The sequence below is a fragment of the Aquila chrysaetos genome, chromosome 4, assembly GCF_900496995.4.
Source record: "Aquila chrysaetos chrysaetos chromosome 4, bAquChr1.4, whole genome shotgun sequence".
Lineage (NCBI taxonomy): Eukaryota > Metazoa > Chordata > Aves > Accipitriformes > Accipitridae > Aquila > Aquila chrysaetos.
This window is the reverse complement of record NC_044007.1, coordinates 49836198-49858876: the sequence shown is the minus strand read 5'-3', so window position 1 is coordinate 49858876 and position 22679 is coordinate 49836198. Positions and strand designations below refer to the sequence as shown.

General features: G+C 43.3%; 1 protein-coding gene and 1 long non-coding RNA gene across 6 annotated transcripts in view; one reads left to right on the top strand and one right to left on the bottom strand.

Moving 5' to 3' along the window:
• CDH2 (cadherin 2) overlaps positions 1-16258 on the bottom strand; it is a 117330-nt gene extending 101072 nt beyond the window's left edge. The window contains exons 1-2 of one of the 4 annotated variants that reach the window (XM_030011915.2): positions 15676-16258; positions 4587-4698 (exon numbers count right to left, since the gene is read on the bottom strand). In XM_030011915.2, the coding sequence (XP_029867775.1) occupies positions 4587-4698; positions 15676-15750 (187 nt within the window). In that variant the 5' untranslated portion in view covers positions 15751-16258. Of the gene's footprint in view, positions 1-4586; positions 4699-14405; positions 14649-14684; positions 14702-14733; positions 14847-15675 lie in introns of those variants that run through there. The other 3 variants (XM_030011916.2, XM_030011917.2, XM_030011914.2) reach the window with 3 other exon arrangements.
• Positions 16259-16507: 249 nt separating this feature from the next.
• LOC115340373 lies at positions 16508-21706 on the top strand. Of its 2 annotated transcripts, none has more exons than XR_003923034.2 (3): positions 16508-17476; positions 20227-20427; positions 20840-21706. It is a non-coding gene; the product is annotated as an uncharacterized LOC115340373 (long non-coding RNA). The 2 variants fall into 2 exon arrangements; XR_003923033.2 differs by having other exon boundaries at positions 20227-20270; positions 20840-21702.
• The last annotated feature ends 973 nt before the right edge of the window (positions 21707-22679 follow it).

Here is a 22679-nt window from a genome sequence, read left to right as displayed (position 1 = left end):
CCCCATTCATTTTATGGTTTCAAGAGCACTTGGTACCAGCCTCAAAGAGGAGAGAAGGCGTAAGCGTGCCTCTTTTGGCAAAACTGTCAGCTCGCTCCGGCTTAAATGGCTCATGAAACTGTGCTGTTACTCTCCCATAATCACTGCTTATCTCAGTGATCAACACTGAAACATTTTTTTTCTTTATCATTGTGCAACTCAAAGAGCTTAGAAATATTTTATAATTACACAACGCAATGTATCGAAGGATACATTTAAGAATCTTCTCTAGACAATGCATTTGCTTTAGCAGAAAACTAAAATCATGCATTTATTAACAGGACAATGTCAAAGTCTGAAAGATAAACTGCTAAAATAAATTATCAAGAGTATGAATCTCTAACTTTAAGATTCTGCAAATAACCATTCAAGTAACCTTCCTAGGTGAATGATTTTAGCAGAACCGCATTATTTATATCTTAAAATTTGCAGGATATAGAACAAAGATTAGATAAACAGGCTACACATACATATCAAACTACCACAAACACTTTTTTCCTGGATGAACTACAAAACTGCGATAAAACCAGCACAAGCAAGGGTATTTAATACATTGAACAGAACTCCCTCTTTAACTTAACCTCTTCTTCTCCTAATACTACATCTTATGTATGGTCCTCCAAAGAGTAGTCACATTTTATTTACAGAAACAAGTCGTAAGTACTGTGTCTGTAAATTTGGGTTAAATATCTACTTCTACTAGGTGATGGCTGGTGAGTTATTTGCATATGATTTGTTTTCTTTTTTTAATGTTGGAACATTTGAGTCCTAAAATACTTCAAAGTATATCAAATTCTAAAAGAACTGGAGGCCCAGATAACTCCACGGTTTTATCAGTAAGACAACTTTTAGAGCTGCAGGAGGTTTCTTTTGTTTCAGAAATTACTACTTTCTTTTTCCTCCCTTTACAGAAATGAAGGTAGTAGTTCTGAGCTCACCTAGTTCCTTGGTAAAAATCACCGTAATTTCACTGAAGTGACTGGTACCAAGTGGAACAAGATGTAAAACATTATAAATAAATTCAAAACTAGACCTACAGTACTTAGCTTACATGTGTCTAGTGACCTGAGCACATTGCATCTTGAAGTCAGACTTGGCAGACTTTGTGCAAGACAAAGTATAAGACATCAGCTTTGAAAAGTCTCCAAGGCTATGACCGGTGAAGTCTGTACCACAGGAACACTATGCCAGAAGGAGACAACAGGACATAGCCTATACTCCAGGCTACCTCCTACACAGCTCAGTCACTACCTACTAAGGGAGTAGTTTCCAACTTCTTTTGCTGTGACTTCCTTGTTGGGAAAAGATGCAGTTAGTTGGGGATTCCCTGGTTCCTCATCCTGAAACCAAGGGCAGCTTTCTTTTTCTTTCCCTCTACCCACATTAATAAATGTGGGTTTTTTTCCCTTTTCCAATTTATGTTATTGTGAATATATTGCTTCACCAGTTTTTCACATTTGTGACAACTAAACACGTGGATACCAACTGAACATGTAGTGGCCTCTCATGCCTGCACGCACAGGAGAAATTAGTAGATGCTGACATACTATCCCAGCCGTATGAATTAACAAAGACATTATCAATTATAAAGACTTTTTTTTTTTAAATGCAATAGGAATAAGTCCCACCCTCCCTCAAAACCAAGCACCACCTGAATACAGAAATAAAAGAGAAAACTCGTCAGAAGATATACAGTACCGTGTAGTGCATGGTGGAACCCTGCCTCATACTCTAAGGTAAAGATTTCTTATAATTATACTTTAAAACCCAGATACCCTGTGTACTGTAACAACTGAAAGGCACAGATCAACAAGTCATATGATAACTCTAATTTTATTTAAGTTTTGGTGAGTAAGATGGAAGCTGAAGACCTTAAAAGAGGCTTGTCCCCAGCTGTGCAAGACAAAAGCAAATGAACAAGACAGATAATAAACATACGGTCATTTTCTTGGCCATTATTTTAAGTAACTTGTCAAGAAAGCATCAAGTCAGGTTCAAATTATTCTGCAGCTAGCTCCGAGGACCATAAAGCCTCTGTGCTTGTGGTATCAATGCACAAAACCAAAGAAAATGAAAGCTTCACTTCTAAACCATACAGAAAACCTATAGTTATATGCCTCACTTCTGAATTCATACTAGTATAAGCATGCAGTTAGACAGGCAAGGCAACCAAGATCACAATCAGGCCCATGGTTACCCCTAAGAAGCAAATGTCACGCAACTATACTTAACTTGCAGAGTCATCTGAATCCAGTTTAATAACCAGAAAATAGGCTTTTGACAACAATAGTATTTCAAAATGACAGTGTAATTAAATTTAAGTCAAAGCTACGCAATGACGGACCGTATGTTTATGTGTAACTAGCAAATTATATGCTTTTAAGCATGTCAGAATTTTCAAAAGAATTAACTACTGCAGTAATTCAGCTGAGGAAACACTAGCAGGAAAAAAAACTCCCCCAGGTCATTTTTCAACCAGCTGATATGATGTGATACATACTGTATGCCTCATACAGTTTTTCCAATTCCTACTTTCATAAAATGCTATGCATTTTAATACCATTCAAGGACAAACCAACAGTCATGCTTCACTCACTTCTGAGAAGCAAGGGAAGGTACTGTGTGAACACGATGAGTAATGAGAAAGGAAGTCAGTCTGCCATCCTACATCACTAGTTCAGACTCAATTAAGGCTGGTCAGTCATTATCATCAGATTTGCATGAGCAATGCCAACAGAGAATTAGTGGGCAGTCCACTGTGGTTCCTAGCTGGTGGGGAAAAAAGGGGGAGAAATTGCAGAAAGGGTCTTGATTGCATGAAGAGCGAAGAGAACTTTGACAGGACAGGGTAGATCTCAAAACTTCTGTGATCTCCATTTTAAGATGAACTGACAGCATGATCATTAACCAATAACAAACATTTGGTGGTTTCAAGGCAGCACCTTTGGAAAGCACTTGCCCGCTGTGCTCTGTCCCTGTTTCTGCCCCTCTCTGGGTTTGTGCATCACCTACCAAAGGAGTTCTCAGTGCTGACGTCTATTGGAGGAGTCTATAGTAGAGTCATCTGTTAACACCCATTTGGTGGGAAAGCAAGGAAAATTCTCTTTCCTCTATTACTTTCTCGATTGGCAGAACATTTGCTTCAATACATGAATTTCTAAGCTATTCTTTAATAAAAAATAAAGTCTGTGGTGGTAGAATATACTGCCTTGAAGCTGAACAGAAAAAGCTTTAATAACTCAAGTTTAAATACACTAAAGCTAATCAATTCATCCTGCATTCAAGTTTCCATTATACTTCTAAAAAAGCACAAAACAGGTCTGTAAAATATAATTAAGGAGAGACTGCTACATACAGCATGTAAAATCAGGACTACAGCTTTCACTTCATTTGTTCTGCAGACTCATTAGAATTTTTTCATTTAAATGTCTTGATCTGTGTAACTATATTTATATGTGAAAGAAACAACAAATTAAATTAAATTAGTCCTTATTTAAGATGTATTTGAAACCGTCTAAAACTGATGTTCTTAGTCAGTTCCACAATTTCCAAATTAGATGGGGGAAAAAAAAAAAAACGTTAGTAGTTCAGAAAACAGCCAAATTAATGCACATTTTTTAAAATGTTCTACTTCCACAAACTTGTATACTGAAGCTTCACTGTTTGGGGAACGTATAAGATTCAGAGCATGTGCCTCTGTGTCCTACAGCTAACTACTCTATTACTGACAAATAGAGACACAAAAAGAGCAACGACCTGAATTCCCAACCGGGACGACCTGCAAGCAGATGTACTGACTGCAGCGCATCCCCAGCGGAGGCAAGGGTTTGCACTCGCTGCGAGCTCGGGAGCGGGTCATCCTCAGCCTGGGCACCGTGCCATTCAGATGTAGGTAGGTGCCAGGGTGAGAGAGCAGCACACCGTCCACGAGACGGCACCCGCACCGACTGTCCTGCCTCTCCTGGCACGGCTCCTCGCAGAGCCCGCAGTGCTGCGGTCACTGACTGAGGGCTCATGGGGAACCACTCTCCCGCGTTGCTGCCTGTCCTGTGTCTTGCTTTCCATAGGTGTCTCTCCTCAGGTTGCCAGGAAAAAGCAGTAAGGGAACTATCTCTGCATTAATGCAAGCGCTAGGACTGGGTATAAGTGCAGTACTTCTATGGGAGAGGTAAAGCAGAAGGGAAATTTTCTTTAATTCCTTATCATTCATACATGGGCTCTAAGTATAGACTGATGGCATACATGTTGCCAGTGGTAATGAGAAACATCAGTGTGAACGCTGTGCTGAGAAAGAGAATTAGTGGACGATCACGGGAAGATTCGCAAGGCTCAGTATTTTCAAATTATAGTCAAGAGAGATGCATGTGCTACCACTAATGCCAACAGATTTTCCAAGTCCTATGACAGTAATCAAAAAATAATCACAGAGCAGCTGATGTTCTTTCCTGCAGGAGTTTGTGCCCTATTTAAGGATGAAAACGCTCCAGAGTGATTTATGGTTACAACTAGAGGAAGTAAAAAAATCAAAACATCTTTTCTAACCATACCGTTGAGAAGAGGCTGTCCTCCATGTACACTCCTTGACACCACTGCACTGTGAACATCTTCAGGAAATCCAGTCTTGCATGACATATCTTCACAGGTTGCTTTTATCGGTGCCTGAAATGCAAGACAAAATTTATGTAATACTTGCAACCCTCATTCACCAGAGAAACATTCCAGTTGGCACATACTCTGTTTTGCTGCTGTCTTGTACAAGCAGCATCTTTGTTTCTGAACGACTGCAATTAGGACCGCGAGGGCAAAGGGTTAATCTTTCTGATAACTGGAATGGAAGGAACAAATCCCACTTGTCTGGTAAGATCTAAATAATACACAATCTTGATTCTTCTGACAACTGAACATTTCCACTAAACCAGACACCAAGACTGAAGGGGAATCATAGGGGGAACAAAAACATTCCTTCCTCTGGAAATAAATGTTGCACAAAACCCATTGGCAACTTTTTCATAGCCAGATTACTTGAGACAAATGACTTCAAACACTGATTTAAAATGCTTTATTTAGAGTATTTCTATGTGAGGCTGCACCAGAACAAGTAAACCAAGATAAAATACTACATTTGCAGTAACTTAGCAGAACTTATATTTGCGTTAGCATTCAAACGGATACCATATAAAGCCAAATGTTTCCCATGCAATCTCCTTCTATTTCAAAGGGACATTAAGTTAAAAGGAAAGCAGTTCATTATTAAATTTGCACAACAAGGGAAGAGCCGAGCCACTGAAACTGTTTGTTCTCACATGTTAAGAAAGTTTCCCCTCAAATCACATTCTTAAAGAGTTTCATAAATGCCTTTTTATTAAGAAATATAATACAGCATTTAGAAACTTGTTTGTTCTGTAGTGTTCCACATTCAGGAGATACTTCTGATAGCCAAGCTCGTTTCCAGGACAGTTTGTTGCGTAGTTGGCGGGGGGGGGGGGGGGGGGGGGGGGGGGATCCAATTTTCTGTGGCAAAGGACTAAAATTTCTTTTCAGTGGATTGTTTTTGTCTCATTTCAGCGCTGCACAAGACAACAGCCCACCTTACATGTGGCTAAATGACCATACATGGCAAAACCCCTTTGTGCTGCAGAAGGTAGAGAGGCCAGCTCCCATGCCAGCCTGGGCTGAGATACATGCGAGAGCCCTCGCACAATCTCAAACACGCCTACGTGCCAAGCAAAGGCCTATCCATGTGCATGCCCAGATGTAGTATATGGTCTTTGACAGCACGAGCAACTGTGCTGCTATATCATGCCTAAATCTGATCAAGACTTAAATTAGATTTTCCTTTTTACTTTCCCAGATGGGCTTCCATCACGTAGACCTACTCAAGGCCATGGAAGCACGTCTGCATACACTTGGCAAAAAAAGCCCTACAGAAAACAGAAAAAAAGGGATGGAGAAGGAAGAGATGATGGTGTTACACCCATTTACCATAGTAACCTCAGGGAAAGAGAGCATTAGAGCAGGGGCGGGACAGAAGCATCTCAAACCACAAGGGTTTCCTCAGGGAAGAGGGATCAAGCAGAAGTGTAACCTCTCCACTGACACTCATGGCCAAGTTCAACGTGCCAACCCCTATTAGAATAACTTTATCACTAATACAAGGAGGTATTTATAACACATTGTGTTGCGCTTACACCAACACAATCCTAACTAAGCAGCCCAACACTGACACTAGCAAAAAAATAAAAATTTTAAATTAAAATTTACTATTTAACTCCCAAGTTAATGCACTATCCAGGTAAGCGCCCGGTAAGAGAACTTGTAATTATCAAGTGTCAGGTTAACTTAAACTGTGGCGTGGATTTAATTGTGACTTAAGTACTACACTGGTATCTCACTTGTGTACAATTACTTATGTACATTAAAATGTTTATATGGGGACCCTAAAGAGAAAGCAAACATAAAGCAACAGTTTAAGCTACCACAGGACTATGTTACCTGCAAAGCTGGAACTTAGATCTGTAGCTAAGCCCCAAGTCCATTTACACATTGAGTTTTTAAGATAAAAAGATAGTAAATAAAAAATAACTACAATTCCAACTGCCAGTTCCCTCAGCTTTAGAACTCAAATCACAGGTTTGATAATGCTTCCATAATTTGAAGGAAAAATAGTGAGATTTGTTTAAACGACTGTACAAAAGGTGACCTCAAAGCAAATGTGACGGAGGGGGAAAAAAAAAAAAAAAAAAAAAAAAAGAGCCTTTCATGGTATCCTTGAAACAAAAAGGTCCTGGGTGGGCAGCTGAGGAGATAGCAGGATTTTTAACAAGTCTGCACTGATGCGCCTGGGAATCTTTCAGCCTTTCCAGCAATCTATATGTACTAAACAGCTCTTATAAACTGAAACAATGCCCACTGAAACAAAGGCTGGGGGACATGAATAGAGAGCCTTCTTTATTCTTTCATTTGCAGCCATCAATTTTATCCAGAAACAAAAGACTGTACTCTGCTCTCAAAAAACAGCCCTTTGTAAAGATTGTTTGAGCATAAAAACACAAGGGAAGGAAGAATTCAAATTTTCAGCAATTCTTAATCGCCCTACGTTAAACGTTTTGGATTAAGTAGAAGTTGTAGCTTCAGAAACACTGGGTCATATCAAGTTCAGCCTAAGAGTACTACAAGACCTAAAGCATTTTAACTTTAAATAGAAGAGGATGCTAAAATATTTTTATCCCCTTATCTGGGGCAAAAGGGGAAAGCTAGTGAAGATTATGGGGCACATTATTGTAATTTACAGGATTTTGTGTGATTAGTACAATTCCCCAGACTATTTCAAACATAAGATAATATTACTCGTACATTCATCTACAGAAGGACACTACTTAAAAAACTATCTTTTAAGATGGAAAGCAATTACCTTACCTTGTACCCATATAAAACCTACTTAATGGAGTTACAAAGCTTTGAACAAGCTCAGCACTTGGAAAATTCTCCTCTCAAGTACTAAAAGACTTTGCTAAAGCAAAAGAGGGTTACTACTGAAAAACTATTCTTCTTTCCTCATCCTTTATGGCTTATTTAGTAATTTTTAACTGCACAATGAGTAACAAACATTACTATCTGCAGATGCTAAAGAGCTAACACCTAGTCAAACACGGTGTCAGATCATGCATATAAACTCAGTATTTTAGATCTCAGATTAAATGCAATAGGCAAACTGCAATTATGAAGCAACACAATGTAAATCAGAAGTCTTTTGTCAAAGTTATTATTCAATCAATTAAAAGAATTGGCCATTTCAATATACTTTTGGCAGTTAAGCCTGCAATTTTCATACCCTGCTCTTCAGCTACTTTAGTGTCATATCTAGGTATCTGAGTATCTAGAAACCTGTGGTTTAATTTCAAGGCTGTATTCCAGCTCAATTTAAAAAAAATAACCACCAACCAAACAACAACCTGTTGACAATCTCAACTTCATCATTCTAAAGGATTCATGTTTATGTCTTTTTCTAAACACCACCAGTAGGAGTCTTCCAACAATACAGGCCTCACACTTGTAAAAAGATTGTAAATTAAAACAAGAATAAAGCCAGACAGGATTGTTTCACTAGTGTTGACAGTTCTGGACTAATACCTCTTTCCAATTTCCACACTTCTAGAAAGTAGCCACATTTAGAATGCAATTCTGTAAAGAAATATCTATTTAAAAATGCAAGCTCACCACACAACTGTAGAAGCAATTTTGTATCACAACACGCATCCTGAATTTGCAGAATTGGGCTCTTAAACACAGCTTTCAGACAGAGCTGATCTTTTTCTCTCTGCATATGCCATACACCACTGGAGTTCACTAGTAGCTATTAATCTGAAATATCAAAGTCTCTGCTTCTCCACTGTTTGCATCTGCATGTACTACAACATTAGATTTCTTAATATTGATTGTACCAAAGCGCAAAGGAAGTTGTTTTTGAAAGACTGCTTTCTTTTATACTCCATGTAGGTTACTCCCATAGGAAAATAAGCCTAGATAGTAAAATGAGAAACGGAGGGGTACGCATCAGAGAAAATACCATACTATACAGTTATAATTGGACATAGTACAGCTGCTAGTTGCCAAGTCCAGCCAATTCACAGGGCATTACTGCATGAAGCTCAAAACAATGTCTGACATAATTATATGTATGACAGAGCAGGAACAGGGTATTTGAGCTCTCCCTCCTTAATAACCAACATTACTTTGCAATTATGACAGTAATATTCAACTTAAGCACAGATCACAGAAACATTTGTGAATGTGTTTAAAGACTGGGTGTTTCTGCATTAATTTAAAGGCCAAGATGGTACCCAATACTCATTCACAACTTAGGTAACTCTAGGGATCGTTCTATCCATTTTTAGTTTTGTATACATACATCACCTGACACAGTGGGATACGCTGTACGAAGTGGGTCTTATTTTATGATAAGCTTCTACTTACTACCATAAGGCACACGAAAGATACTCTGCAGGATTATAGACACATCTCTGAAATGCTTTAGATGCTAAACTTGAAAACGTTCAGCAACTCCTTCTTAATCTCCGATTTGCTGCAAAGAAGAACTGCAACAGTTTATACCCTCACAGTACTCAGTACTCCAGCAAACGTAGTCAAGTACAATTTGTTTTCAACCATAGATTGCAACTAGAGAAAAAGAAAAGTGCCTTTCTTTCAAATTGTTCTGGAAGCCAAAAGCTTCCAAACTGGGTGCCAGGCTACGTCCTCCCAGAGGTCATTCAGTTACAGCAGAAAGGGCTTTCGTTATGCCATCTTCACTTCTAATTAGTGCTCTACTCCATGAACCAGGATATTTTAGATCAGAAAATCCAGCTTCTTAAACACTTAAGGCTCTCAAACATTTTCCCAAAATAACAGGATCTGCAACTTTTACGCTGCCATCTGGTTTAAAATGAGTTGCCTTAAACCACCACTGGTTACCACAGGTTACCATAGCTTTACAAATTACAGAGTCTCACACACCTTGTTCATAGCCTATTCTGTTAAGCCCAACCGAGAGACAACATTCATTTGGTTTATTAAATGTGGAGACATTTATTTGGTATACGTCACATAGCACAAAGCCGTAACCCAGTTTGGACTTTCCCCTTTCCCTAACTAGGAGAACATGGACTGCTGCATCTTCTGAGACATGTGGTTCTCCAGACAAGCCACAGCTCCTATCAAAGAAGGATGTCTTAAAATTTCAACTGCAGTAACAAAACCAAATGGAGTTTCTGTAAGTCTAAGTCACATGTTTTAATATTAAAAAAACCAAATCAGCCCTATGTCTGACTATACATGCTCATTTCTCTAAGAGAGGAAACGACCTCTCTCTGATTTAATTATAACCATTGTATTGCTCACGTTGAACATCTCTGGCCAGGAAAACTGCTGCTAATGCTTACAGGAGGATGCTGCATTTCCCCGACCTTTGGGGGAGGCCTTGCAAGGCCTATCTGGAAGAACTCTTTTGGGGGATCACAAAATTTTAACTATGTCTTCAGCTGCTGGGTGATAATTATATGCTAATTATAAGGAATGGAGGAGACCCTAGAGGAGTCTGTTGGTAAAAATATATTTTTTAAATATGTCAAGAAGCGCCTAGAGGAGAGGATAAACGTGCCTTTTGGAAACATGATATTTAATTAAATACATGAATACTGACTAAAACCAAATAGTTTAAGTGAAAACATTGAAAACATTTGGCAGCGATATACCTTCCATCTTGGAAGCTGCTGATCCCATATCTGTTTTCATAAGCTATTTAAAAATAGAAAGCCTAATTTCCCCTCGTTATTCAGATGAAGCTCCCATAATCTTTCAGTGAGAACTGCAGGATCAAATCAAATGATGAATCACACAGATTTTGTAATATACCTCTCAAGGTGAACGGCAGCACGGCCCAACACCCAGGTGGAAAAGGTCCCTCAGATCAATCTCAAACTACAAACGCGCTTTGGCAAAATACAAATCCTCCCTAAACTCATCCTGCAGTAAAGTACACCTTTTTTCCTCTCAAGACTCACCTCTACGTATGCCAGTATTAACTTGGCCAACCAGTGAGTCTCGGTTCAGTGGTAGGTGAGGAGAAGTGCTATCAAAATTACCATTGCTATTGCTTTCATTACTCTCCACCCCTGGTATGTCCCACTGCATTCTATGCACAACTAGTGCCAGCGGGTTAGTGGAAGTACACGGCATATTCAGTAAGGACACTACGGGTTCCTCCCATGCTGTATAACAAAAAGCAATTTAAAATAAAAACGCCAGGGAACATTAGAGGTTGCATAGCCTTTGGGGAACAGGCTTGTGTTTTGTATGTGTACATTGTTTGAAATAAATTAAATTTTCATCCTAATGGGAATGCTGGTGAACTACTGAAACTATTGCAAGTTTTCTAAACTTTTTTTTTTAACCTAAAAAAGCATTTGCAAAAACAGTGAGAGACAGAAAGAGAGTTTATCTGGTAAATGATCCTCTTACTGAGGCAAGAAAAGCCATTCAACAATTCCTGCTCCTTACCACATGACAAGAAGTCCCTTACGCAAGACCGTCTGTATTGAGTAAAAATAACTTTACTCACAACTTCCTCAAGCTATTTTTAAATATACCCATGCACTTCTGTCACAACTCAACTGGCTTATGTCTTACAGTGTTCAGTTATTAAAGAAAATAATAATAAATGAAATTGACATAAAAGCATCGTTGAAACTAATTAAGATGAGACATGATGGGGCTCTTCCAGTGATGTTTCTGGGAGTTCCTCCAATTTCTGGGAGCAGAGAGAAAAACAATAGATAGGAAGTTTTTGAATTACACATTCTCAACTAAATGTAGTTCAAAAATATGATCATTTCAGGCAATATTTTATAAACAGATATCATAAAACCCTCTAAATTCATCTTTCTAGCATATTAAGTTGCATACTAAGGTAGCAGTACTACCCACGAAGAGAGAAAGCAGTAGAAAACACATACATTTATTAAAAAGACGTAAATTGACAATATAACAGAATATATAACCTGTTACATCAGCAGCATACATATTTCTAGCCTGGTACAATATCTGCTCAGATAACCTGAACTTGTTTAATACACAAAATTATCTCCTGTTTTGACAGCCAACAATTTCAATTCCAAAAATTCACTGTCGACTTAAGCGACCTTATCTGTCCTGTAAGAGATGTAAAAAGCAGTTTAAAAAAAGTCTTTTCACAAAATAAATTTTAAAATAATATATCCGGTTTAATATCCAAAGAGATACTTCTATTTTTTCTTCTCAGTTCTGCAATTATCTGAATTTTTGAGGATGTATCAGTGGTATCACTATCACCTAGACCAGACAGACAAGGATTAGAGAGCTCTTTGCTGCAATATCCTGCCACATTTAACTTTTCAGATAGATTCTTTGAAGACAAAGCAAAACCAGAACAGAAAGATCTACATCCAAAAAGCCTGAGCCACTCACATAACTACCCTGTTCTTGGGCTTATGCAAAGCATTATAAAATGCATTCAGTTCACTTTGAAATGAGTTAATGATGTTGGAGTCTGATTTGCTAAAGAGAGACACCCTGCAACTCATTTCTGTGCTTTATAGAATCACGTATTTACTCTATTACTTAAAATAGACTGATTTAAAAAAAATAATAATCTAAGACGCAGGTGTATTATGAGAGACAGAAGATGGACCCACAATAGGAGATCTCACTGCCACTTCTGCACAAAACGGCATTAAAGTCTCACCCCAGTTCTGCCAGCGACTACTGCTGGGGGTAATTACAAGAAGGGTACAGCTGGCAAGAAATGCCATCGCCGGATTCTCAGCAGAGGCAGCTTAACAGGAGTGTCATTCAGGGTAGTAGCTTTATCACCTGAATACATTCGCCAAGACCTGGAATAAGACCAAAACTGCCTGCAGAGGTAATAACTTACGTCCTCTGTCATCGTAATTCGAATTCAGACCAGTCACCTAGGCACGAAAGGCTCCAAAACTGCTTTATTGTTTACTTGTTCCTGATTTAGAAATGGACAACATGCACAGAGTGATCCAATCACCTTATACATTAAAAAAAACTATTCCCTTTTTGAGTACTTAATTTCTACTCCCCTTTCCCTTTCATTTCCAACTATTTCCACCTAATTTCATTCCTGTAAACTCATGCTACCTTTCCCATTGCTTCTTCAACCTTGTTGTTATCCCATTTCCACAAACTGGAACTGTCATTTTGGCCAGAAAACCAAGCCTCGCTCCTTTTATCCTCTCTTCTGTCAGGTTTTTTCACATAATACTTCCAGGCTCATACCGATCTGTTAACCAGCAACATAAAGTGCAGTCTTCATTCTCTTACATCCCATACACGTTACATATTGCCAAAAATCTAAAGTCCTATTTCCTGAATATAAACAGCATCCACAGATCTGCCTTAAAACCTGCTTCCAGTTATGATCTTTCAAGGAATTCTGTAATGGCAGCTTTTCTACATCACTGACAAATAACAAAGCGATCAAGAACTCCAGAAAATAAAGGTAGATAGCTCTTGTGTTGCAGAGAGGAAAAACTACGTAGAAAAGTTCAACATCTCCAAAGAACCTGATACAGATAACCTTCTATAGACCAAAAGTAGTAGGTAGGATGACAGGGGGCGGGGGGAAAGTTAGCACTGCATCTAGCTTGTGAGGGTTCTTTGCAGTATGCATGAAAGACGGAGGGAAAAAAAAAAAAAAGCTTTTGAAATGAAAGCATTGTATGGACACAGGTCTATAAATCTGATTTCATACCCAAGTTCCAATTTTGTTACACACTATTAAAAATCAACCCTAACCTGATTTAATGGATACCCAAACAAGGGGGAAATTGGATTCCCCAACCGTAACGTGCCAGTGACACTGAGTGATACATAAAAGCAATATGGCTAGTTCCTGTCCTTAATTCATAGCTTGTACTTTAATTTCAAACCTGTCCTGGGTAGAAAAAAACATGGAATAAAAGCTTACTGCAGTATTTGTGCTTTAAAGATTTATTGAGATAGGAAGACTAAACAGAACTGAAAGCACATACAAATAAACAGCACACAAGGACTTGCCAAAAAAAAAAAAAAAGGAAAAGCTGCATGTACATATCTGCCCAGATATTAGCATTTAGAGGAGGAGGGAAAAAAAGGCAAAAAAAACCTAAACCCAACCGAAAATTAACCAGTACAAAAAACAACAAGCCAACAAAAAACCAAAACACAACATGACACTCGAAAAAAACAACACAACAACAGCCCGTAAGGGGCACATCACAAGTTTCTGAACAGGGTGGCTGCTTTCACATGGAAGACGCTCATGCCCAGCCGGACACTCCTGTGTCACGCCAGCCAGCCCGCCCCGCGTCCTCTTAAGACTCAAGGGAAAATCCCCGGCTGCCGTGGAGCAGCGTTTCAGCACCTCGCTCGCCTGGTACGAGTCACCACCCCCCGAGAGCGGTTTAGGAACTGCGGGGAAGGAGTCAGCCGCCCGCGGACCCCGTGAGGGGACGGGGGTGTCGGAGAGAGCGGGAAGAGGAGACGGCGGGACGGACGAGCGGGCTCCTCCTGCCCCCGCTGCGGCGGAGGCGGCGGGGCGGGCGGGGGCAGCGGGTGCGCTGCACCATGGACAGTGGCTGCTGCCGCCGCCTCCCCCTGCCCTGCGCCAGCCGCCGCAGGCGCGGCGGGAGGGCGCCCCGGCCGCCCCGGCACCCCGGCCCCGCCGCCGGCCTCGCCGCAACCCGCTCCCCCGGCCCGCCAGAAATGCCCCAACCGTAAATACCATTAAGAGGCGATGATCTGCGCCATCTGTCCCTCAGACTTACCGCCCTCTCCACCCCGGGCGCCGCGCCGGATACGAGCTCAGCGAGCACGAAGCGAGGGGGGAACCCACCGCCACCCTCCCCACCCACCCGCGGCCTCCGCTCGGCGTCCCCCCGGCTGCGCGCTCGCTCCGGACACCCCGCGCCGCCGGAGCCCGGCCCCAGCCTCGCCACCGGGCGGGAGCCCGGCCCAACCACCGCCCCGCAGGCGCTGCCCTCGCTGCCCCATCCGGGATCCATTTTGTCGTCCCCATACAACGCCCAGCGTCCCGTCAGTCCCACCTCACCCCAGACTCCCCCCGTGCAGGGGCGCCGGCGCGCAGACCCCTACTTTCTCCACGGCGAGACCCCCCGGGGCACCCCGGCCGGCGGTGCCCGGCGCTGCCCCGCACCACGGGGCTCTCTACCCGGGACCTCGCCGCTCGGGGCAGGCGGGGAGCCCGCCCGGGCCGCCCCGGCGAGGCCGCCGGGGGGAGGCAGCAGGAGGACTTTGCTAATAATAAATTAAACACTTCGGAGCCCGAGCCCGTCCCAGTGGAAATTCCCGTTAACGGCAGGGGGTGGGGAAGCCCAGCGCCCAGGCGGAGGCTGATTAAATTCTTCCCGGGAAGGGATTAGCGGGCACGGCAGCCGGGGGTGGCCGAGGCGCGGCCCGTAGGGACTGCTGCCCCGCGGCCCCCAGCCGCCCGAGGAGGGGCGCGGGGGCTGCCCCCGCCCGGCACCTCTCCGGCACCCCCGCACCCCCTTCCCCACGCGGGGCGGAGGGGGCGATGCCCGCTCCGTCCCTCCACTCCGGTACTTTGTCCCCCACGCTCACCGTGGGGCCGAGGTCCCGTCCTGCTGCCGGCCGAGCGGATACCGGACAGCCCCCCCCCCCCCCCCCCGGCACCTGCTCTCCCAGGAGCGAGGGGGGGAATCCGCGTCCCCTCAGCGGCGGCGCCCGCACCCCTCACGCCCCGGGGACCCCCCTCTCCATCTCCCTCTCAGCCGGCCCCGGGCACAAGCTCCCCTTTCCCCGGAGCACGGCGCCCGGCGGCGGGGCTGCCCCCGAGCAGGTGACTCCGCGCTAGCGGCTACAAGCCACCCCGGGGCACCCCGGCCGCGGGGGCAGCGGCGGCGGCCGCCTTCCCCTACCCCCCCCCCGAGACCCCCACCTCGGCGACGGAGCCCCCCCCCCCCCCCCCCCCCGGCTCTCCCGCCTTCGCCGGGCACCGCCGCCCGCAGGGGAACAAAGAGACGCAGCCCGGCCCCGCTCCCCGCCGGCGGTGCTTACCTGCTGCAGGGCCGCCAGCAGCATCAGCGCCAGCGGCGGCAGGATCCGCGGCGGCGCTCCCGCTACCCGGCACATGGAGGCGAGGAGGGGCGGCGGCAGGGCGGCCCCCAGCAGTCCCGGAGCGCGGCTGGAGCCCGTGGAGCGGGGCGAGGGGAGCAGCGGGGAGGGTCGGGCAGCGGCAGCTGCCGGGGGCTGCGGACGGCGTCTGCCCCCGCCTGCCGGAGCCGGCTGCCGCGGCACTGGCTGCCGGCTGCCGCTCTAGCTCATGGGCAGCGATGCAGCGGGGGAAGAGAGAGACGGAGAGAGAGAGAGGGGCGGAGGATGGGTGAAACTCAGCTCTGGGTCAGGCTGCTTTTCTCTCTGCCGAGCCCCCTCCGCGGTGCAGAGGGTGGGCAGGGAAGAGGAGGAGGAGGAGGATGGGCGAACAAAAGGCTGGGAGATAAGAAAGAAGTAGTCGCTGCTGCTGCGAGGCCGGTGCGGCGGTGGCGGCTCCCCTCGGCTGGCTGCCTTCCCCACGCCTGGATCGTGCCCGCCTCGCTCCTCCCGCCGGTGCCCCCCAGCGAGCTCGGGCAGGCGGCTCCTCTCAGCGCCTCAGCCCGGGCACGCCAGCACCGCCGCTGCTCCGGCCCCAGCCCTGCTGCATGCTCGCCCCGCACTTTCTCTCTCCCTCTTTCTTCTCCTCCCTCCACCCCTCCCCCTGCAGGCAAAACCCTCCGCTGAAGCACAATGATAACAATACCCCAGCAGCCTCTGCCTGCCGTGCCTGTGTGTATGCGCTCGCCCGGTGCCTGCCTGCCTGCCTGCCGCTGCTGCTGCTGGCAGCTCCCCCTCCGCCTCCCGTCGCTCCCTGTCGGCCGCACGGCCAATGGGATCGGCACGGCGAGCGCCGGGGATCGCTGCTGCCTGCAAATAGTGCTGCCCCTCCTGGGTCCCCGGAGAGCCGGCGCTGGGGGCAGCGGGGCAGGCGCGAACGCCAGTTCACCCTGCAACGCCAACAGCTAAAGGGGGGGCGGGGGGGAGAATAAATCCCAACCCACCAACTTGGTGTGCTGCAATTGTTTGGGGGGTGAGGGGAGAACTTGCTGGGGAAGGAAAGACCTGTCCCCGCTGTGTTCGGTAGGGGACGGTCGATGCAGCGAGAAGCTGCGGGGGTGCCGGTGGTGCCCAGCCCTGGGGCCGTGGGACGCCCCTGCCCGCCACCCGGTGCTGGCGGCTCGGCAAGTTTCTCTCAACTGTTACTGCCTAGCGGGTTAGCTTTTTTTTTTTTTTTCTTTTCCTTTCAGTTTTTAACCCTCCGCACTCCTCGTCTCACTCCGTTTGTGGTTTTTTTTCCAAACTACCTGCTGAATTTTATCAGCAGATGTTTTTAAAAGCTTGGCCGGGGTTGCAGTCCGCGGTCCAAAAAATGTCAACGTGCATAACGGAGCTAGGGAGTGTTGCTGAGTGAACAGTTATAGAAGCAAGTGTCAGTGCTGGGTCATTTGCAGAGCTGGCAAGGATTTTCTCCCGCCCGCAGGTCACTGAGCAAAGTTATTTTGTGTCTATGCATCAGAGCTCCTATCCTGGGACATAATAAGGGGAGGATTTGTAAGCATTGGCCCCTAGACAATCTCATGAAGCGTTGATTCAAAATGGTGCGTTATTTATTTTAAAGCATCTTATTTTACGCTTGAACTTGCGAGAAAAATAGTGGTTTGTTTTTTTTTTTTCCCACTGCTTTAGAAATTAACGCAAAACGCCATGCTCGTGTTTTGAAAGGAAACAGCGGATTTGCTTTTGTATTTTGTCGGGGAAAGGCGGGGTAAGTACATGCTTCTACGATACTGATTTCATTAGCTTCGAAATTGAAAATAGCGGTTACTTGCGAGCTGCGATGCAGCTGTTTACCCAAGTCAGGGGAGGGGGAGGAAAGGCCAGAAGCGGCGGGGGAAGATGCGCGCCCGCCGGTGCCAGTGCCGGAGCCGCAGCCGCAGCCGGAGCCGGTGCCGCTTCCGCGGGGCAGGGCAGGGCCCGGGCAGCGGGCAAGCCAGGCAGCACCTGCAAGCATTAAAAGCCAAATGAGACTCAGCCGAGGAGAGGCAGCCCCAACTAGAAAAACAGCCCCCTCCCTCCTTCTCGCGCCCTCTTTAAGGTTGTAGCCCATGAAATTGTACCGAAGCCAACAGTTGTGAAGAATAATAAATGAGGGAAACAGCATCTGGTAATGAGATTCGGCATTAAAATTTAGCCCAGGACTGAGAGAAAGTAAGCAAGAAGGGCACAGCTGATGTTTATGTCCTGTTACAAGGAAGAGTTTCCCGGGTTTGCACCTGATGGAGCATGTGTTCGGTCTTTTTAGCAATTCTAACGTCTTTGCTTGGATTTAGATTTATGAAATGGTGAGTTTCCCTGAGTAACAGATTCCTGTTTGTATTTTCTGGTAGGTAGATATAATATTAACATTTATTAATGACTGTATTTGAGCATTTATTCACTCTTACAAGTGTTCTACAAAATGCAAAGCACATGTTATAAACAACTCCATAAACCAACTGTCCAATGAGAGTAATTACCTATCATCTAAATGAGCCTGGCCTCTCATATCCTTCAACCCATCCATCCCTAAAGGCCTGAAAAAATAAAAGGCTCTGCGGCATATCTGGAAGGTTACCAGATCTGAGCTCTGGCTGATGCTTCTTATGGTTCTGCTGCTGGCTTTAAATTTACTTAGCAGAAACAGTAACGCTGGCAGAAAAATTGCTCTCACCAACATCGTTTTACTGAATCTTTTAGCCTTGAACAAGTTTCTATCAAGCAGTTGGCTTCCCTCATTTACACGGTTGTAACCAAAAGTTTCCTCTGGGTCATTGAAATTCCTAGTTCTGGGTACTGTGATAAAGAGAAACTAAGAGAGCAGGGGTGGGTTATACATTTTGAGGTATAATCTCCGCACCACATCTCTTTTTGGGTGAGAGGCATATATTTGGGAGGGCAGAGCAGAAGAGAAACTTGTGTATTGCTTCCAGACATGCCTGGTTCCTTAGGGTTTATGCTATTCATCTGTAGCATAAGCCCAAGAGAACAGGGGTTTTTTTGTTGTTTGGGTTTTTTTTCCGCCAGAAATAATCTAGCATTAAGTAGGCATAGCTGGAGATACAGCATTAGAACTGCTACTAGACTAAGATCATCAACCCTTTTCACGTATATTATGGAAAAGCCAGCAAACGGTGGCAATTTCTGGCCAAGATTCAAACAAGTGATTTAGAACTCAAAGGGTTTATCTCATAACTCAGCCACAGATTGCATTTATGAGTGTGTTTTAAGCAGTATAAAAATAACGGACATAAGTTAATGTTCAACCTAGGAGATCTCAAGGGCTTCCAGAAAAACCTTGTTAAAATTCCATGATTAAGTTGAAGAGAGGATTAGGGTAATTCCCATGTTAGTCATGGAGTTGAGTCTCTCTTTCAACTTGTCCAAATTAATTTTCATTCCTAGGGTTCATAAAAATTCTGTAAAAAATGAATGTTTTCAATTTGGAACATACTAGATTCCTCATGGCTTCAAATATTTTGGAAAAAAAAGACCTTTTCCCTTGTGGGTCTATCCTTACATTTAACCTGCCAGGTGCTGCCACTACTACTCTCCTCAATTCAAATTATGCAAATTAAGCATTTTACTGACAGTTTAGGCCTTGATCTGACAAACATTTATACATGTAATCTCAGCAAATTGAGTCACACTGCACACAGGCATACCACTGTTCTTATGCCTAAGTATTTACAAGATGGAAGGATAAATGTATAGAGCAAAAGTATTAAGGGCATATTAGTTTACCCAGTTTCCTTGCATTCTTTATTACATATGAAAGAATATTTTTATTTGTTAAAAACCCCCTCACCTAATTAATGGGTTTGAGGGCATTCAATGCTTATTACTGAGTTTTATCACAATAGTGGAAAAAACAGTGGTTGTTTTTTTCTATGACATGAAGGCTGCACACACTATCAGCTAACCCAAATTCCTCGGGATACTCTTTTAACAGAAGAGGAACAAGCACTAACAAAAACAAAAATCCAACTTTTAGGACAGTGGTTTTTAACTTGGGCTCTGTGGATCCCTTGAGACCCCAGACTTATTCTGAGTAGTCTGTGACAGGCAACAGGGAAAAAGCAAATTTGTATATTCTATATAGCAAGTTCACACATGTAAAATTCCTACGCGGGGGCAGATTTTTCGGAATTGTAAGATTGTTAGTCATTGGCAACACTTGAAAATGATTGTTTAAGGAAGTAGATAATCATGCATAGCCAGAGAGAATGCAGTTTTATGGAGACAGCATCAAGTGGGAAACAAAAACTGAGCGGCACAGATGTCAAAACAGCTTAAATATTTTAAAAATTGGGATAATTAAAACATTGTTGTTAGTGCTGCTGTCTTTCTCATACTTCAGTAAATTAAGTAGCATCCTTTGAATTATCTGGTCTGAGTGTTTTTTCTAAATATGCTTTTTCATGTTGATAACCTATGTGAACTAAAAACCCTGTAATTTCTAATTGTCCTTTTATTTAGGGAAATAGTCTCAGAAAGAGGGGAAAAAAAAGGCAGGCTTAGTAGTAAGTAATATTTACTTGACTATATCTTGTAATTTGGTACAGAACTTAACCAAGTTATCCTCATGGGCTTTTCTGGCACGATCATTACCTAACATTTGTAGCCCTGCATGTTTCTCCAGCCTGTTTCTTACATCAAGACAATGCAAGACATGGAAAGGTAACTACTGCTGCAGTAGCTTGTGGGATGTTCTGCTCAAATTTGAAAGTCAGCTGGGCTAGGATGGAAGAATGTTGTATACAGCAGTTCTGTTTCTGCTTTAGCAACCCTTGGCAACGTCAATCTCTTTCTGTTGCTACGTATGTGTATATATATATATGATTTGGTGGAAGAGCATGGGTTTTTTCCTTTTTCTGATAGCTAAATCGTATCTGTCACCATAGTTATGTTTCTGTTAATTGCTGGTAACTTTTGCAAAGGATTTCTCTATGGAGAAGAAGCTGAGCATATGTAATCCAGATGTGATACAATATATTTGCATATTGTGTAATTGGCTTTATGTCTATACCCTCAGTGTGATGATTTGGGAATCAACATAGTCAAGCTTACTGCCTGTAATTCATTCTTCCAGGGATCTCATTTCAGCATCACTGCCTGGTGCCTGCAAGCTGTTTGGCCTGGAGAGTATCTATTGAAAATCAAGATAGAGAAGAAGATCTTCTGATCATCTGATCAGCGTAGCATCTCTATTCAGTTGGATATCTTCAACAAAAAAAAAAATATCTTTTCCAGAACAAGGCCTTAATCATATGGTGTGATAAAAGGCTGAAAGGGTGACAACTTGTAACAAGGGCCTATGATAATTTCTAATCACCACAAAAGAAAGTTTTACAGTTTGTAGAACTGCTTCACATTGAATAGGCCACTAGAAGGAGATGGACTTGCCTTTTAAAAAGCTAGCTTCAGTAAATAAGTTTATTTTCTTTTTAATTTGCTGATAATTCACTTATTTGAAGTGAAGTATTTCAGTTTTCTTGATTGGCTTTCCAATGAAATCAAGTAATCATTTTATTGTCTTGGGATCAGAAGTCTTACTTTTTTCTGACTCATGCAGTCTGCAGAGTCTTGGACTCCCTCCTTAGCCATAGCCAGAATTCACTGGTGTGAATGAACCTGTTGGCTTCTCTGAAAATGTATGTATGTAACACCTACAAAAAAGAAACACTGGAAATTTCCAGAAGAAATTTCGTAATACTCCTGACTTCTAGGTAATAAAAATTAAGAAACTGGAACCCTAATTGTTTATTTACAAATTGTTTATTGTTAATTTACTTTAATGAAATTGTAATAATTTGCTTTATGTTAAATTATGTTAATTTGCTTTGGTGAAATTGTAAGAGCTGTCATGCGATTGCCACTTTCATTATAAAACAGAATTTTTAACACCTATAGTTAGATTTGCCTAATATTTTCTATCCCCAAATCTTATTTTCATTAACTATAATATTTCCTTTTTTAGATAACAAGATTGAGTTCTGTGAGCTGGTTGGCTGTTTCAAGCCAAGTGCTTTTTGAAAACTTCAGAAAAATCCTTTGTCCTTTTTGAAGAATGAGATCAAGGAAAATATGTCTTTTTATTTTTGTTATAAAATTCTTACTGCCATCTCACTGAGGGATTTTACTCCAGGCTCTGGAGCATAGACTTTAACTTTGGGGGGGCGCATGTTTCTTATGTTGAGGTTGTGCGTTTTTCAATCCCTGTTAAAGTTGACTAAAATCTGGCATTGTTACAGATCTCAAAATTATGTTGTTATAGTTCAGAAGAGTTTCACAGCTCTATCCCCTGATGGATCTGTCTGCATCTAATATACCTCTTATTCCCCCAACAACTGCTGTGTTGCAAAAGTTCTGCAAACAAGCCATCTTCATAGAATAAGTCAACGTCCCCTATTTGGAGACTGGAGGAGCTGCTCTGGAGTTTCCAATGCTTTCTGTTATATTAAGCACCTGAGAGATGGTAGAGACTGTATTTTCATGAGTTGGTTGCTCCCCTTGAAAGGCCCCAACAGCATGGAGGAGGAACTGGGTCTGACTGAGCTATCAAAGGGTAACTGAAGGAAAGGGTTGAGACAATGCTTCTCTTGGATGCAATACTGGGAAAAAAAATCGTAATGCTTTAAGATTTCCTCACAAAACAACAGAAACATATGGCTTCCTCCAGAGAAGAAACTGTTGTCAATATAAGCTGCAGTTACACTTCATAGATACCTTCCTTTGATGTGGATTATAATAGTGATAATTATGTTTTCCATAGAAAACATGAAGGTAGAATATAAAATGGCCCAGCATGATAATATAATTGATATGCTGTTGATACCCTTTTCTGCCTCAAGGAGAGAAAACACAATTACAAAAACTGAGTTTTAGATCACAGTCAATGTTCCCCAAAATTGCAGATTAAGATAAACATA